Source organism: Crinia signifera, chromosome 2 (assembly GCF_055691185.1).
Source record: "Crinia signifera chromosome 2, ASM5569118v1, whole genome shotgun sequence".
Taxonomy (NCBI): domain Eukaryota; kingdom Metazoa; phylum Chordata; class Amphibia; order Anura; family Myobatrachidae; genus Crinia; species Crinia signifera.
In genome coordinates, this window is record NC_139218.1 from 184,076,471 (window position 1) to 184,094,598 (window position 18,128).

The 18,128-nt window shown below is 43.5% G+C and overlaps 1 protein-coding gene across 3 annotated transcripts in view; it reads left to right on the forward strand.

The window, feature by feature from the left end:
• Positions 1 to 17,430, forward strand: part of DHDDS (dehydrodolichyl diphosphate synthase subunit) — a 33,495-nt gene extending 16,065 nt beyond the window's left edge. For 2 of the 3 annotated variants that reach the window (XM_083173293.1, XM_083173294.1), the window contains 6 exons: positions 3,869 to 4,011; positions 6,855 to 6,971; positions 9,282 to 9,383; positions 10,353 to 10,467; positions 15,270 to 15,377; positions 15,505 to 17,430. In XM_083173293.1, coding sequence (XP_083029419.1) covers positions 3,869 to 4,011; positions 6,855 to 6,971; positions 9,282 to 9,383; positions 10,353 to 10,467; positions 15,270 to 15,377; positions 15,505 to 15,735 — 816 coding nt within the window. In that variant the 3' untranslated portion in view covers positions 15,736 to 17,430. The remainder of the gene's footprint in view (positions 1 to 3,868; positions 4,012 to 6,854; positions 6,972 to 9,281; positions 9,384 to 10,352; positions 10,468 to 15,269; positions 15,378 to 15,504) is intronic. The other variant, XM_083173295.1, reaches the window with a different exon arrangement.
• The last annotated feature ends 698 nt before the right edge of the window (positions 17,431 to 18,128 follow it).

Here is an 18,128-nt window from a genome sequence, read left to right on the forward strand (position 1 = left end):
TTGCTCAAACATCTTACATGGAAAGTGGTTTTCCTTGTGGCGATCACTTCGGCCAGAAGAGTAAGTGAAATGCAGGCCCTTTTGGTTAGAGGAACCATACCTGGAGGCCTTTCCAAACCAAGTAGTTCTGAGAACGCATCCAGATTGTTTGCCTAAAGTAATTTCTACCTTTCATCACATCTTACATGGAAAGTGGTTTTCCTTGTGGCGATCACTTCGGCCAGAAGAGTAAGTGAAATGCAGGCCCTTTTGGTTAGAGGAACCATACCTGGAGGCCTTTCCAAACCAAGTAGTTCTGAGAACGCATCCAGATTGTTTGCCTAAAGTAATTTCTACCTTTCATCTCAACCAGGAAATCACTTTGCCAAGTTTCTATCTTGATCCAGAGAATGAAGAGCAAAGGGCAGGGCACATGCTGGTCCTGGTAAGAGCTATATCCATATACCTGGAAAGAACTGGTGCTTTCCAGAATGCAAAACACCTTTTTGTAATACCAGAAGGAGTAAAGAAAGCTTCAGCTCTGACAAAACAAACTTTCTTGGTGGATTTTATCTTATTTGCTTACAATCAAGAAGGCAAGATGCCACCCCCATTAGTGAAGGCACATTCTACTCGGGCAGTATCCACTTTAGTGGCGGAGATTTGCCAGGCGGATACACGGTCTTCAATTCATAGATTCTCTAATTACTATGCACTAAATGTATTGTCTGCCCACTTTGGGAATCATGTTCTTCAAGAAGTGGGTAATAATCATTTCAGTGAATACATTTTACTTGCATATCATGGTTTCCTTCCTGTTTTCTTTTTTCTTTCTATGCTTGGATATGTCCCAGTGTTATGGCTGCCATGAGGCTTGTAGAAGAAAGATTATACTCACCGATCATTCCTTTTCTTCCTAGAGATCCCATGACAGCCATTATTTTCCTTCCTTGTGTATTTCTGTTTTTTCAGGGACCTTCATTATGGAGACACTGGAAAGGCACAGAGGAGAAAGTGGAGGCTGTTATAGCCAAGGTGGGCAGTCACACAAAAAAATCCTGTCTAAATTAGGAGGACGGGAATATCCCAGTATAATGGCTGCCATGGTATGTCTAGGAAGAAAATAATTTATCGGTCAGTATAATTTGCATATTTATAGGCAAAGTTGTTACTGCAATAGATTGACTTTCCTGCTGGCGGCAATTAAATTTCTGAGCATTTGTAAATATGTCATGATTCATCTTCATGGCAAAGTCTATAGAGGCCAGAGATGACAACAAGAACTAAAGCATGTCCTCTTAACTGCCAGCTGAAGGCTATATGTCTATTTGGTTATCTCACTTTGCGTCAGATGTATCAAGCTTCAAAAAGTGATAATCAGCCAATCAGCTCATACCTGCCATTTTTCAAACCCAGCTTTTAACAGGGCAGTTAGGAGCTAATTGGTTGTTTATCACTCTCCACTCATCACTTTTTGACGCTTGATACATCTGGCCCATTGTGCTTAACCCCACAGTCCTTAACACAGTTTTTAGAGTCTATAAGATATATTTTATTAGAGATCCTTTCAAACAGGTTATTTCTGTCCCAGGTTCCCAAAGAACCCAGTTGACAGCAAATTCAGTGGCTTCTGGATGTGACAGTTGCCTGCTCATTTCAGTTGTTGTGTCCAGTTTGTACTCCAGTTCCATTCTGGCTCCCAAGTGAGTCTGTTTTTCTTATAGTAGTCTATTCTCTTTTTTGTGTGAGATCTAAAAGCCCTTAACAAGTTTGTCTTATTGGTGTGATTCAATATAAGGGACCTTATTCAGATCCCTTCAGTCCTCCATGCATTCGCACGCAGGGCCGATGTTTTGCGTCTGCGCATGCACAGGTGCATTTCTGCGCATGTGCAGACACAGGGAACTTTCGAGCGGGGGGTGGAGAAGGGCGGGGGGGGGGGCGCTGGGCAGCTCCATTAGCATATGGGAACACCCAGAATGCTGGGCGTTCTCAGGCTAATGAGGCCGTGAGAGACATGCGGGGGGGGGGGTTGGTTAGCTGACATCACCGGATGTCCGCTGCCTGCCCTGTCCTTAAACAGAGCTCCCGCAGTTTAGAGTGACTATATAGGTCTTTCTGAACTGCGTGCGCAGACGAAATAATTTGGCAACCGTCGAATGATTTCTCCCCATCTGTGAATGGATGATTATGATTAGATTATGTGGGGGGTACTGCGTGCAAGGGGGAAGGTGGGCCTTGCAAATCAATCAGAATAAGGTCCTATGTCCTTTTGATGCTTCAGATCATGAAATGGGCATTCTCCACTCTGAGGACAGTAAGTGGATCCTGACGCGCTGTCTGCTTCTCCCCGGCCGCTGGACTGTGCATGCGCAGGATCTCGCTACTAACGCAAGATCCCCAGCGCAGCTCAGAGCCAGCAGCAGGGACAGCTCTGTCCCTGCTGTAGGCATAGGGCATCGCCGCCTGCAGCTGTCGAAGTCGATAGCTGCAGGCGGCGGAACGGTGAGCGATGCTGACTGTTCATAAAATAGGCAGGAGGCAGGTGCGCAGTACAAAATATCATAGCTGCGCTATGCCTCTTGCCCTGCACTGCCATGCCGCCCAGCAGGTGTCATAGATCAGGGGAAGCGCTATCCCCTGCCTTAATGCATGGAGATAGCGCATATTCCCTGATAGACGCATCATAAATCTACCCCAATATCTTTTTAGGGTTGGGTTGTGGCAGTTCACTTTTTTTCATAAGCACACTAAGCTGATCAGAATCCTAAAGCGAACAGTTGCCTGACCGTACAGACCATACCACTGTGTTGTCTTAGCTAAAACATCACATGGTCACTTTGATCAACTATGTTATCAAGAAAACCATTGAAAACCCTGTCCCAGCCATTTCATTCCCATCCTACTTTTATTCTACTTCTGTTCCATGATGTGTTTACAAAGGATACTAATACATGTTCTGTGTGAATTCTACCTTTACTTCCAGTGAGTGCTTCACCTTGAGTTTTCTGTCTTCCTGTTCTTAGTACCAGACGGTGCTAGTTCCATAGTATGTTTCTTTCTGATCTGGTAATGTTCTGCCATATTTTATTGTTTTCCAATTTCTACTTAGAACATTGATCCTTGTTTGTTTCAGGCTTATTAACTCCTCAGCTCTATCAGCATTTGGCCTTGGTTTTATGCCTACACTTGGCTGACTCATGAACAAAAACCCTGTGTGTTGAATAAATTGGCTTTATGACAATATTATGCAGGTTCAGAGACTATAGGAGTTATTCAGACCTGATCACTGTTGTGAGTATTCACAAGACTATAGATTATCGAATGCCTGCGCATGCATCTGGGTCACAGCGCACGTGTGCAGTGGCACACAGTGACAAAAATCAGCAACATTTCTTAATTGCAACCTGGCCGCAGTTTGATTGACATGAAGTTGACATTTGTGGGGAGAGCCAGGAAAAACGCAGACTTACCCAATTGTTTTCAGGGAGGGTGGTTGACCGCAATCAGCCTGTATCTGTCGCAGAGAGGAAGAGTCAGAGTTACGCACAACTAGCACAGACCAGGAAAATCTTTCCATGGTAAGTGAGTAATGTATGGCTTTTTAGCTGAATGGCGATCAGCAATATTTTGCAAGCTATTCAGACATGCACGGGGCAGGATATCAGTCTGGCGTGCAACTGCTTACTGATTGCAGTCCGCTGTCATTTTGCACAGCGGTGATCAGGTCTGAATGACCCCCTAAGTGTACAAGAATGTGTGCACTCTTTAATCCTTATTTTGCGTAGCTAGCACATAGAACAGATGCATCCTCACACACATAGCCTCAGTATGCCATGCAGAGTGAAATATCCATGAATTTATAGCTGTTTTTCCTCCTTTCATGTAGACATTGCGTTGGTGCTTAAACCTTGGCATTTGTGAGGTGACAGTCTATGCTTTTAGCATTGAGAATTTCAAGCGTTCTGAAGAGGAGGTGGAAGGCCTAATGGAACTAGCCCGTCAAAAATTTACACGTCTCCTGGAAGAAAAGTAAGACTCCTGAAGGTGGATGTTTGATCATAATAGAACAGAAAGGAGGTTGGGAACCGCCGTACATGCAACACGATACAAGAAACAGAATGTTGTACTGTGGACAGTGGTTTGATCTTAAATCGGTATAAATATATATATCTAAAAATAAATAAATAGATATAGATAGATATGTCTCTCTCTCTTTCTTTCTTTTTTTTTTTTTTTTTTTTATATATATATATATATATATATATATATATATATATATATATATATATATATATATATATATATTTAGCTATATAATCCCCACGATGGCGGCACTCTGTGAATAAAAATACTGGAAACATAGAAAATATTAGCAAAATTCAAAGACCGCAAGAGATGTTTATATAAAGGGAAATATTTTACAAAATACAATGTAAACCTAAGGTTTCATTAAGACCCTTTGGGGATAAAGTGTCCAAACGATGGATCCAATGTGCACCTCAGAAGTTTTAATGAACGATTTCCCCTACGCAAAGTGAGGGGGATATGGTTGATGATCATATATCGAAGCATCGCCACTGTATGTCTCGCTTTCATGAAGTGGCGAGCTATTGGTTGATCACTTGAACCTTTTAAAATAGCGGCCTTAATAGCGGAGCAATGGCCTGCCATCCTTTCACGCAGTGTTTGGTCAGTGTTCTGAGCACTGCGTGAAAGGATGGAGTTCTATCTCTTAAGCCATGTAGTAAATACTAGGTGATTCATCGCGCCCTACGGGCGCTCTTCACACCGTCGTAAGGGGCTGCGCCCCCTTAATTTGTGAACGTTTGTATATGAGAAATATGGTTAGAATTGTATGAAAGATGCCCTGTATTGCAACTTAGGTGTCCGCGAATCGCGGGAGGGGGGGTCGCGGAGGGTGCCGCGAATTGCAGGAGGGGGAGTCGCCGCGAATTGCAGGAGGGGGGGTTGTGGGGGGGTGGATGCTGCGAATCGCGGGAGGGGAGGGATTGCAGAGAATCGCGGGAGGGGGGTTGCGGCGAATCATGGTAGGGGGGGTCGCGGGGGGTGTGCCGTGAATCACGGGAGGGGGGGTCACGGGGTGGGGTGCCGAGAATCGCGGGGGGGGTGTGTGTGCCGTGAATCACGGGAGTGGGGGTTCAGGGGGGGTGTGACGCGAATCGCCACAAGAAAAAATCAACACAGAAAGGTCAACACATGTAAATGTTGACAAAGTGTGGCACTTCATTGGTGTCCATGTCGACACATGAGAATGAATATGAAAACATTCAAAAAATGAAAAAAAAAAACTTCAAAAACTCATGTCAACCTTTTTCATTGTCGACCATAGCCATGTCAGTGTTTTCCATGTGCAATTTAATTCTGGAGCTGCCGTGAATCACGGGGGGGGGGTGCCGCGAATTGCGGGAGGGGGGGTCGCGGGGGTGGGTGCCGCGAATCGCGGGAGGGCGGGGTTCACAGGGGTTCCGGTGGGGGGTTGCCGCGAATTGCGGGAGGTGTGGGGTCACGGGGGTTGCCGCGAATCGCGGGAGGGGGGGTTGCGGGGGGGTGTGACGCGAATCGCCACAAGAAAAAATCAACACAGAAAGGTCAAAACATGTAAATATTGACAAAGTGTGGCACTTCATTGGTGTCCATGTCGACACATGAGAATGAATATGAAAACATTCAAAAAATGAAAAAAAAAAACTTCAAAAACTCATGTCAACCTTTTTCATTGTCGACCATAGCCTTGTCAGTGTTTTCCATGTGCAATTTAATTCTGGAGCTGCCGCGAATCGCGGGGGGGGGGGGGGGGTGCCGCGAATTGCGGGAGGGGGGGTCGCGGGGGGTGGGTGCCGCGAATCGCGGGAGGGGGGGTTACGGGGCGGGGGTTGCGGCGAATCATGGGAGGGAGGGTCGCGGGGGTGTGCCGTGAATCACGGGAGGGGGGTCACGGGGTGGGGTGCCGAGAATCGCGGGGGAGGTGTGTGTGTGTGTGCCGTGAATCGCGGGAGTGGGGGTTGTGGGGGGGGGGGGGGGGTGACGCAAATTGCCACAAGAAAAAATCAACACAGAAAGGTCAACACATGTAAATGTTGACATAAGTGTGGCACTTCATTGGTGTCCATGTCGACACATGACAATGAATATGAAAAAATTTAAAATAAATCTTCAAAAACTCATGTCAACCTTTTTCATTGTCGACCATAGCCATGTCAGTGTTTTGCATGTGCCATTTAATCCTGGGGCTGCTGCGAATTGCGGGGGGGGGGGGGTGCCGCGAATCGCTGGAGGGGGGTCGCAGGGGGGGTGCCGCCCCGAATTGCGGGAGGGGTCGTGGGGGGGTTCTTTTTGCAGCAAATCGCGGGAGGGGGGGTCGCGGGGGGTGTTTTTGCTGCGAACCGCGGTAGGGGGGGTCGCGGGGAGCGGGTGTTTTTGCCGCGAATCGCGGGAGGGGGGGGGTGCGCTGGGGGGGGGGGGGGTTGCCGCAAATCGCTGGAGGGGGGCGCTCACCTGGTGGCTGTGGAGTAGCAGTGCTGGGCAACATGGGAAGGCAGTGGGTGTCTGGCACTGTCTGTGGGCTCACTGGGCTGGTTCTCTGTCACATACCTCCCAACATGACCCTCTCCAGGAGGGACACAATGCTCTGTTTCTAGACTTCCCCTTAATGTATGATTGCCATCACCTGTTTTAAACAGGTTAATTTCTCAGAAAGGTGTTCAGCACAGATGAAGGCAATCACACATTAAGAGGAAAGTCCAGGAACAGAGCGTTATAGACACAGACACCCACTTTGAGTGACAGATGTAGCCAAATATATAAGAGATGTTTTACAATCTGAATTTGACTACTATTCTCTCCGTATACAGGGATAAACTTCAGAAGCATGAAGTTTGTATTCGAGTGCTGGGCGACTTGACTCTGCTTCCGCTGGACATCCAGAAGCTTATAGCCCAGGCTGTCCTGGAAACTAAGGCCTACTCTAAGTGAGTGATTTTAATTATGCCACTATTTGAGTTACAGCTCACAAGGACAGTAGGGAGTAGTAGTAGTTTTTCTTTTCTCTAGAAATCCATAAAAAAATATAAATAAATAAAAAAAAAAAAATATATATATATATATATATATCGTAATTTTTTTTAATGTAAATGTTTCAGTCTAATGATTTATGTAAATACAATAAACCAAACTGGGTTTTGTTTTATTTACTTGCATGGTGTCAATGAGGACTGTTTAGATGACCAAACAATTGCCACAATTCAATGTTTTTTTTGGGATCATGCACTTGCATATCGCACATTTCTTACCCAAACAGACAGACTGGATTTACCCACATAAAATTGCTAAATCCGTCAAAAGTTTTGTTTTGGCTGCCCAAATTACTGTCTGCACACAGAAAGTGCTATGTTTTCACGCTTTTTTTCTCATGTGGCTGTTGGGCACCTGAAAGGCTAAGCAATTGAATTGCTACCATTGTGCACAATCTTTTGATGTCCACAATTAAAAACAAACGTCCAACTTTTATGTGCAATGAATAAGGAAGGAGGGAAAACATTTGACCCAGACAAATACAATAACTCATCTGTTCTTGATCCAAGAAATACACAAAACCTGACCTGTTTATTTATTTTTTAACAGTTTCTTATATAGCGCAGCATATTCTATTGTGCTTTACAAAAGTTGTTGTTTGTATTTGAGGACTGCAGTTGTGAACCCAAGCTTTAGGGGAATATTAATTCTCCCGCCGCCATTCCCGACGGGGGAAATGGCAACGGGGCCCTATTCAATGCTGTCTTCCCCAACAGCATTAAACAGGGATCTCTGCAGAACGCGCCCGACTTCACAAGCAGTCAGGCATGTTCTGCTGGGATTTATCAAGTTTCCGTCCGCTTCTTGCGGCCACATCCCTTTTCGGCGCTCGGCAGGCGGGACATTGGATCCCGTCTGCAAAATCATTGTAGAGCTGGCTGAGAACGGGACAGGTTCAGGGCTGTTGGGCCAGCCCAACAGTCGTGACCCTACATTAAATACCCCCCTTAATCTAGTGTATCCTAACCATGGTCCTAAAGGTACAGTCCAGGTTTTGAGGATATCCATGCTTGATGGTTAAATCAAAATAAGTGAGGTACTATTTAAGTAACTTCTGCTCAAGTATAGCTATCTTTAAAACTTGGATTGTTGGTGTACTTTGAGGACCAAGGTTGGGAAAAGGACCGTGCACATTATGACGATCCCACTGACACCGATATTGGCGGCGGGGGGGACCGGCATTGTCAATGCTACACACAATGGAGCTGATTGCAGGGGAAGTGGGGGGAATAACGGTCATGCTGCAGCTGTTGTGGAATAGCAAAGGGCCATGGTTGTAATATTCCTCCACCCCACATTCAGACATTTGCAGCAGTCACTTCACTCTACTTGATAGCTGGGAGATGCTGGCAAATAAGGCTTTGATTAGACCTGTTGCTCTGGCCAGGGAAGTGAGTGCCTTGTAGGCCTTTGGCAAGAGCCTCAATATGTTACAAGTGTCAGCTGGCAATGTGGTGCATAATGAAAAAATATAGGGCCTAATTCAGACCTAACTAATAGCTCACCTGCAAATTTGCAGATGACAGAGTAGCTAGCCGCCACCCAGACAGTGTAAAAATCCGCCTTTTGTGTAAATCTCAAATATCGCTATCCGTTATCCTGACGCACAGTCTGTGCAAATGTGAGTAAGTTTGACTCTTCCACAGCTCTGCATCAGAGACAGGCTGATTGAGGCTGGCACTGATGTCATACACCCTCACTTAAAATGCTTGGGTACACCTGTATTTTTTGGGGAAGTTCCCTGAAAACGGAAGATGTCCACCCCCAAACGCCAACTTCCAGTCTGTGTAATTGCAAGGGGATTGCGATTAGTGATTTGCTTTTCTGTCACTATATTGTCTCCCGCATGCATGCTACGATCCATACACATGCAAAAGTCATATGATAATCAAATGGATTGCAATTTATCAGAATAGTGAACAACTCTGAATCAGGCCCCTTAGGTTGTAGGTGGTGTAAAATGTTAGCATTGTTATCTTTCTCCCATAATTTGTTTAGAGGCATGTATTACAGTCAGAATTAAAGAGGTGGCAATTGTGGTTGGGTTATCAATTGCCTATTTTAACTCTAGTTTAGTTAATCAATTTTTTTAATGTTCTAATAAACAAAGTTTGTATGTTCTTCAGACCCCTTATAACTCAGATTTTGTATTGACCTATTATCTATTGATCTATTATTATTATTTTTTTGTGTGTGTGTTTTTTTAGATGTTTTCTAAATGTTTGCTTTGCTTACACATCCCGACATGAGATCAGCAATGCAGTTCGAGAGGCTGCCTGGGGAGTTAAAGAGGGTTTTCTAAATCCCAGGTATCTATCTTGGAGAAATTTGTAGGTTCATGTGTACATGCAGCTGGAAAATGTATTTTAAAATATTTATTTATTTTACTCATCAACTCTTCTTCAGATTGTCTGTCTATAATTTCATACATTTTATTATATTAAGGCTGGGATTCAGTTAACTATGCTAAATTCCACGGGTGAAAAAGGTAGGAAGCCTCAGTCTTAAACCTCCAGTGCTATTCCATTGTCCTTTTCATCTGACAGGCGCGTATTTAGTCTTGGCCAAGTTTTTCACCAGGTGAAAAAAAACGGCAAGGATTCACCTTTCAGTATTCAATCACAGGCATTTTTGCCTGTTTTTGAGTACATTGTCGCCCAATCCATTTCACTTTTTGGGGGGCAAATCGGCATGGGCGAAAACAGCCACAAATTCACCAACACCACGTGAGTTTGCAGCATTTTTCGACTATGCTGGATTTTTTTGCCCTGGGACTGGGAAAAGAGCACTGGGACTGAATAGGCGAATCAAATTTGTCCAAAAAGATGGGCGAAAACTGCAATTATTGAATATGGGCCTTAAGGTGCCCATACACGTTACAATTATTGCATACAATAGATGAGATCTACTGCAAAAAGTTTGTGCAGCACATACTTTTTGTAGTAGATCTCATCTCATCGCAAAACCGAGATGCAATGAGATGCAATATTGTATACAATAATTGTAACGTGTATGGGCACCTTTAGCATTATAATTGCCTGTTACAAAAGTTTATGGATAACTGCACCTGTTACCAGGGTTTTGTTTTACATCCTGTTGAAGTAGGTGACAAAAAAAATCCTTAACTGGAGAGCTCTGTGGGATCAATTAGGTAATCTACCACAGCTAATTAAATCCTACCTTAATTGTCACATAACCATAGATGACAACACTAACTTAATCACAGCTCAAAAATGTCAAGATTGTTTGCTTTAAATATTGTATTTATTTTTTTCTAGTGATGTATCTGAGAGTCTTTTGGACCATTGTCTATACACCTCTAATTCTCCAGACCCTGACCTTCTCATTCGTACCTCTGGCGAAATCCGGCTCAGTGACTTCCTTCTGTGGCAGGTTATTTTACAACAAAAGCAAAATGCTATTTTATGGGTTTATATACAATATATATATTTTTATTTTAAACCAATCCTTTTTTAATGGGCTACTGCAATAAAAAAAAATAAAAAAAAATCTATATATATCTATATCTCTTTCTTCTTCCTACTTCCCTTTGTAATAGGTTAAGCCCCTTTTCTCCCAGCACCAGACAGGTAGTTTTCCTTAATATCCACCCACCTCAGGTATATAACCTCGCTCCTCCTTTCTCCTCCTAGTCTTTTTTGCTGTCTCCCTAGTGAGTAGTCAGGTTATGCTTTTCGTTTTGTTAGGCCGGTTTAGCTGCTGTAAGCTGAGGCCAGCGACGCCGTTATCTGGCTCCCCTCTCTGTATACTAATGCTTTTGGCTTGGACAAAACTGTATGTGTGCCCGGGCGGTCCTATTCAGCCGGCAACTTGTACAGTTTGTAATCTCAGTGGGCATCTGGTGCCGGTGCCTTACAGACACACTTTCGGTTCCGTCCATGTGCTGCTTTAAGAAACACCAGAGAGGTTTTTTTTCTCCTCCACAATCTTCCTGTGAAGGACAAATTAAACTCCCATGGCAGAGATGGATGATGCCTCAACTCAGAAGCCAGTAGCTCCGCTGCTGAGGTAGGTCCTCAGAGAGGACCAGTTACTTCATTTAGTGGTTAGGATTGATAAGGGCCCTACACACAGAGAGATTTGTGCCAGAGATTCAGCATGATAGATTTCAAATCTCTCACAGAAAGTGTTTAGGCAACTTAAGGGGAATAAAAAAAAGTCTTCAAATTTTAATAATGGATTGGAATAAAGCCTGGGGGAGTGTCATCTTTGTCTATTATAGAAAAATAATTAAATAATGTAAAAAATAATGCCCCACACGAGCATGACAACCCCGGGCTCTTAGAGCGGCCCTGGTTTCCAAAATACGGGGGGAAAAATTTGTAGGGGTCCCCCTTATTTTGGGGACCAACACCAGGCTCCACTAGCAGGGGGTCTAATTCCATAGCCAGGGAACATGCTTGATGGGGTTTCCTGTCAACGCATTACCCATCCTAACTAGTCAGCCCAGGCCGGGATTTTTTTCTGGAGGTATCCTGGGGGACAAACCCCCCTCCTCCCCCCCAATCAATCGCTGCCGCCGATCGATGAGGGGGACCTGGACCACCACCCATGGGGATTCCCTTATTAGGCTTTTTTGTAAGAAATCATAGCACAGTCCCAACATAAGAAGTAACAATTTGGGCCAGGAAAGAACCATTTATTTTTAATGTTGAGCCAATTTTCTTTATTGAGGGAACTGGTTTCTGGAACCATAGATTCCCGTGCACTGTTTATATAAGCTGCTTTCTGAAGATGAATTGTGGACAGTCTGGAAGATGTGTTTTGAGAATGAGATCATTTTGAAGTAGCAGCCAGTGTTTCTTTCGAATTGACAAAAGATCGTTAGACAAAATACATATTGGAGTACAGGATCAGAATGCAGGTAGCATAAACATTGAAAAATTACAAACAAAAACATATACAGACTGACAGTGAGGCACTACAGCTACAGTATTCTATCCTATGCACGTTAAAACGATTGAGTCGGGACCAGAGGAGTACAGAGTAGACTATATAATGAGACCCAGATATATGCAAATAATATCACAGCACAGTGTGCATAGCCTAAAGTGGGGCTAGCTCAGTGGTGGGTATGCCAGTGTCAACCGGTACTTGTATAACATTGCACAAAAATTACCGCAAAACTTGACATTGCCATACAAGATGCCAAAAATAGCCAGACACACTTTTACATTTGGGGCATAGCGCTGATGTCCTGCCTCAAAATATTGCCAGTCTAGACATAGAGTATGTGTAGCAACGCTTATTAATGGAATTTAAATTAGTGTTTGATGATCAAATATACCTTTACTGTAACATGATTATTAACACTAAAAAGCACTATACAATATATGACAAGAATACATATAAATATAAAGGAAATAAAAACTTTCACTTTTTCAAGATTTAGGAATGGAAATCAAGGGGGCCAATGTGGAAATAGGGAGGCCAGATGGCCAAGATCGAATTAAGCCGCCAATTCAATCTTTGCCACCTGTGTGAGAGGATGCCCAGCTCCAGTTTTTTTGGGTTAAATATCCATATTCCTCCAGTGGTTGTCGGTAGGGTGGCCAATCTCGGGATCGGCGGGATCCCGGGATTTGGCACCCAAAACGCCGGGATTTCAATCCCGGGATTGGAGTTTCCAATCCCGGGATTTTCGGGATTAGACTGCGCATGCACAGTCTAATGCCGGGCAGCGTCTGAGCACTCGCTCAGCCGCTGCCCAGATACTCCCATACCCGGCAGAGCAACCCTGCGCAGCGTGACCTCTCAGCGTGACGAGAGGTCACGCTGCGCAGGCAGAGATGAAGCCGCCCGTCCACCTAGCCAGCCCACCCAGCAAGCAAGCAACTCCGCATTATGAAGTCGCCGCCCACCTAGCCAGCCAGCCAGCCGACCCAGCAACCGGCTCCCGAAGTAGGAAGCTGCCCACCCGGTATCCCGGCTCCTACCCTGCCGCCGGCCGGATGAAGCTGCCCACCCGGCATCCCGGCTCCCACCCATCAACCCGGCCGCCCCTGCAAATGTAAGTAAATGCGGGGCGGCCAGGGCGTTTTTTTATTAGGAAAGCCAATCCCGGGAATCCCGGGATTGAGCATTTTTCAATCCCGAATCCCGGGATTGAAAAAATGCCCCGGGATTGGCTTCCCTAGTTGTCGGGGAGCACTGCACCAGTAGTGAGGACTGTCGTCTAACAGGGACTGAAATTCACCTGCCAATGGTGATCAACTTCAACTGGTAAAGTGCACTTACCTGAATGACTATTTCCACATTGCCCCCCCTCCTTGATTTCCATTCCTAAATTATGAGAAAGTTAAAGTTTTTATTTCCTTTATCTTTATTTTTATATGTATTCTTGTCATATATTGTATAGTGCTTTTTAGTGTTAATAATAATTTTACAGTAAAGGTATATTTTATCATCAAACACTTGCATAATTTAAATTCTATTAATAAGCACTGCTACATATACTCTTTGGTGTGTTTTTGTACATTTTTCAGTTAGTAGGGACTGACTACCCCTACATTTAGCAGCTGCTACTTTGAAATTCAGCCCGTACCAAGGGGCCCGATTTTTATTCTTAATTGAATTTTTTCTGATAGATATATTAGGACCTGTGTAAAATACATAATTACACCTGTTGCACCCATATTGAATTAGTCACACTTTGCACCGAAGCCAATGCCATCTCCCATTCTTCTGCAGTCAGGGGACCAATATCAGCTGAGCTTGACCACCCATCATTAAACATAATGCCCAGCATCAGATTATATAACCTCGTTACCCCCTTCTTCTTCCCACTTTCAGCAGCCGATGTATCTTAAAAATTTTCTTAACTGCACTGGATTATGTGATGATTGGAGTAAAACTCTTTTGTGGAGCTTGTATTTTTAGTTTTAATAAGATCAGCCTGGGCTAATATTTCACATTCTGAGATTCAGGGGGTATGCAATCCTCGGCCGCTATTTCCAATGGGGAAATAGCGGCGGGGCCCTATTCATTGCTGTCTTTACCGACAGCATTGAAGAGGGATCACGGCAGAATAAGCCTGACTTTAAAAGTTGATGGGCCCGTTCTGCCAATAACGAGGATCGCCGCAAATAAGCCCTCCTCACCGTCTAACCGCCTCGCCGGCTGCTCGCTGTATTCTATGTTCCGGGGAAATCCTCACCATCAGAGAACGGCAAGGTTCGCTGCATACACAGCAAGTCTTGCCATTTTTACGGCCGCACTCGCTGTTTTCACTTCGCTGAAAAGAACCAGCGAAGTGGAAACAGTGCGTGAAGACCCATGAGCTGTGACAGCGAGCTATCATCACTGCTTGCCATTATAGCTTGCCCAAAGGCATTGAATATACCCTCATATATCCACCGGGGATTATGGCAGCTAGAAAACATAAGGTAGCTATTTGAATCAACTATATTAAAATGATCCTTCCAATTTCCTCTTGTTCCTGATCTATTTTGAGATCTAGGAATATAATTTTTATTAGGGGATCTAAATGTAATATTTAAAGAATTAAGTTAAAGAATTGCTGTACTTATATGTATGTTGGGCGCCCACTAAGCTATTTGCTTAGTTTTCCGCGTCCCCTCACGGGGCTCGCCACGCTTCGGGCACGGTGGCTTGCTGCACTCGCCACACTATATAAAATCAACTTCGTGCCGACATGGATAGTGGGGGTATGAGCGTAGTAACTATAGTGGGCGCCCAACTAACATATAAGTACCGTAATTCTTTAACTTAATTCTTTAAATATTAAATGTGGATCGGAATTACTTTAAAACAGTGGTTCTCAACCTCAGGATCCCTCAACAGTGCACGTTTTCCAGGTCTCCACACAGAATCACAGGTGCAATAATTAGCTCCACCTGTGATCTTTTAAAATGTCAGTGAATAATGAGTACACCTGCCGGGTGAGCTGGAACATGTGCACTGTTGGGGGGTCCTGAGGACCAAGGTTGAGAACCACGGCTTTAACCCCCCCTTCAAATTAAAATGTTGTTTATAGAACGATACCAGAGGACATGGTTCATTTAATAGTCTCCAGAGTGAAATGCATTCATGGCATTGAAAGCTCACAATTGCAGTCGACCCATTCCATGAAAGACCCATCCCTATTGTAGTGAAGCCATTCCCACAACTCTAAATCATCATTCACTAAATAATGTATTCTCTGTCTTTCGTAGACCTCACATGCCTGCTTGGTATTTCAGTCTGTTTTGTGGCCAGAGTATACCTTTTGGAACCTCTGTGAGGCTGTGTTGAGATATCAGTACACTCACAGCGCCATCCAGGTGGGTGCATTATTGTGTTTCATCAGCAGAAAAAAAAACCTGCTGCTTGTGGGTCATTTCTTTGCTACTTGCGGCTGTTGCTTCTTTTTCCTACTTTGTTTCTTTGTTTTGTTTTTTTTTTGTAAAGAAAGCCAGGGAGTTGTACAGCAGAGAGCAGACCAGACTTCAAAATGAAAATGACCAAACCTGGGTCCAAAAGAATTTATGGAGTGTACAGCACAGTGATCGTGAAAAGACAAAGGTTTATCAGAGGCTACTGCATCAATACAGAACGGAAAGGGAAGAGCGAACACAGAACTTTCTACGGGAATTGAAGAGAAAAAGAGAGGACTTTCTACAGTCGCTCTGTGCAAATTAAATGGTATAGAATAGTACTACATTAGAGCATGGTTTCACAATTACATTTCTCAGGTATACTTAGATCATGATTTCCGTCTTCTACTAAATCATGTATTGTACAATTATTTTATGTCTGTGGATCAGGAATTAACATTACTGTTGCCACAGACAAAAATCTTCTGATCTGAAGTGTTATTGGGTAAATACTGTGAACCGTAATGTTCTTAGGTGCCCATATAAGAAGGATCGCAAATACAATACAATCTGGGCAGAATTTAACTGCCTAGGATCACATTGTAATATGTAATATTTTGTTCCAAAAGTAACCTGTCCCTGCAATGCAATGTGGTAAGTAGTCCATAGGCTATAATGAGCTACCGCCATCTCAGAATGGGGGTAGCCCCAAGACTTGATGCGATGCTGCCCGATATTGATACATCGCATCCCCCATAGAAACTTATGGTGAATTTGGCTTCTGGCAAAGCAGGAGGGATTGCGGCAGGTATAGGCGATTCCTGCTGACCCCCTTCTAGATACATTCGGGGGATACTTAATATTTGCAGCTAACCCCCCGAAAATACACATTTTCGGAGGTTAGCCGTAAATCTTAAATGGTAAATGGACCTCTTAGTATGTTATATAATCTCCGGTCTACTGGACACTCAATGTAATCTAAATATAGTAGATAAGGTGCACACATGATGATGCAGTCAATACTGACTTAGTTGTCTTGATTTGCTTTATTTAAGTTACATAAGGTAACATCCTGGGGATCTAGGACATATGTCACAAGATCAAACAGATCAGCAATATAAAAATAGGCCTATCTGCAGCTGTGAGTTTTAAATAACCTTTACAAACATACTGAATTTAACAGGCTTGGATAGCCTTTCTCTGTCCACTAACACCCCTATTCGGTTCGCAAACAAGGTTTAGACCAGCTTCCAGCACATTCATATTAAACCCAGGTCACCAATTATACAGAGGGCGACCCAGGTTTAACCCTTCTTATAACCCAAGTTGAATTGCCTGGTTGCCTGACTAGGGTTATAAGGTTTGGTGCTTTTACACTTTACCTTGACCTAGGTCGTCACATCAGCAACCTGCCAATATCCCGGGTCCGAGGGGCCTAATTGTTAAAATACGTAGTACTCCTCCATGCAATTCTAGCACTGCTCAGTGTGGAGAGAACTGTCTTATTCCAAGGCTTAGTAAATAGATTGCTATTACTTTTACAGACCAACCACACTGAGTTGCTTTCTTTTCACCATAGACATGGATTGATACATTCATTTGCATAAGTCAGGGTTTCCCAATCTTTTTTGAACCATGGCACTCTAGAGTATCAGAATTTTTTTCACGGCACCCCTAGGCCAAAAAAAAAAAGGCAGAATAAATGTAACATTATAAAGATTGGGTTTATATGTGATTCTTAGGGTCAGTTAAGTGGCATTCTGTCTGTTTGCTTCTGTTTGTACACATTTTATGATTGCCCGTAACCAGCACTGGTTTTGCCCATTATTAAACATAAATTATTTGAATTAGTCCTGGACCACCATCCCGGGGCACCCCTGCAAGTGTCCCGAGGCACCCCAGGGAGCCACGGCACACAGTTTGGGAACCACTGTCATAAGTGATTCCCTTGTCATATATCATTAAATTAATTTGTATGTTTTATATAGTGAAATCCAATAAATGTTCAGCATTGATTAAATTACTTTTGTTTGTGGTGTTTATTGAGGAATAATTTGTTTGAATGTAAAAATAGGCTCTACAATACATCTGAAAGATGTTGGCGCAAGAGTAATGGAGTGCAATGACAGGAAGGTAGAGTTAGCGGTTTATAAATCTGAATGCATTTGAAATAATGAAGTGAATTTGTAATAGCAGCATATAATGAATGTGGAAATAAATATGGTGTAACTTCCACATTTGTTGTATCCTATAGTTTCATCTTTACTCTTAAGCCGGGTACACTAGACTATATTTGAAACAAATTTGCATATAACGACCATTAGGAAAAATTCTTAAAATAGTGAAAGGAAAGGGTGTGAAGGTGGGACTAAGGTGGCACAATGCTGCCTGAGGCTGAGTCTGCCCTCCCGGAGATCTCACAATACTGAAAAATATAGCAATTGGGGTGGGGGGCAATAAGTTCACAAGGTGCAATAATATCAATGTAGCTGGTACTAGTGACAATGATACTAAAAATGGAAAAGGTATTACATCCCTTCATTCTAATCCTGAAGCATGGGAGTCAGCGGAGGGCTTTCAACCTTTCAACCGGTGTGAACATCACTTGTAGTGGTTCAGGACATGTGAAACAAGCAAAAATAAAACCAAATGTCACAAAAGTTCTTATTTAGAAGTGGTGGATAATAAACTGGTACTGGAATTATTATTAGAAATTTC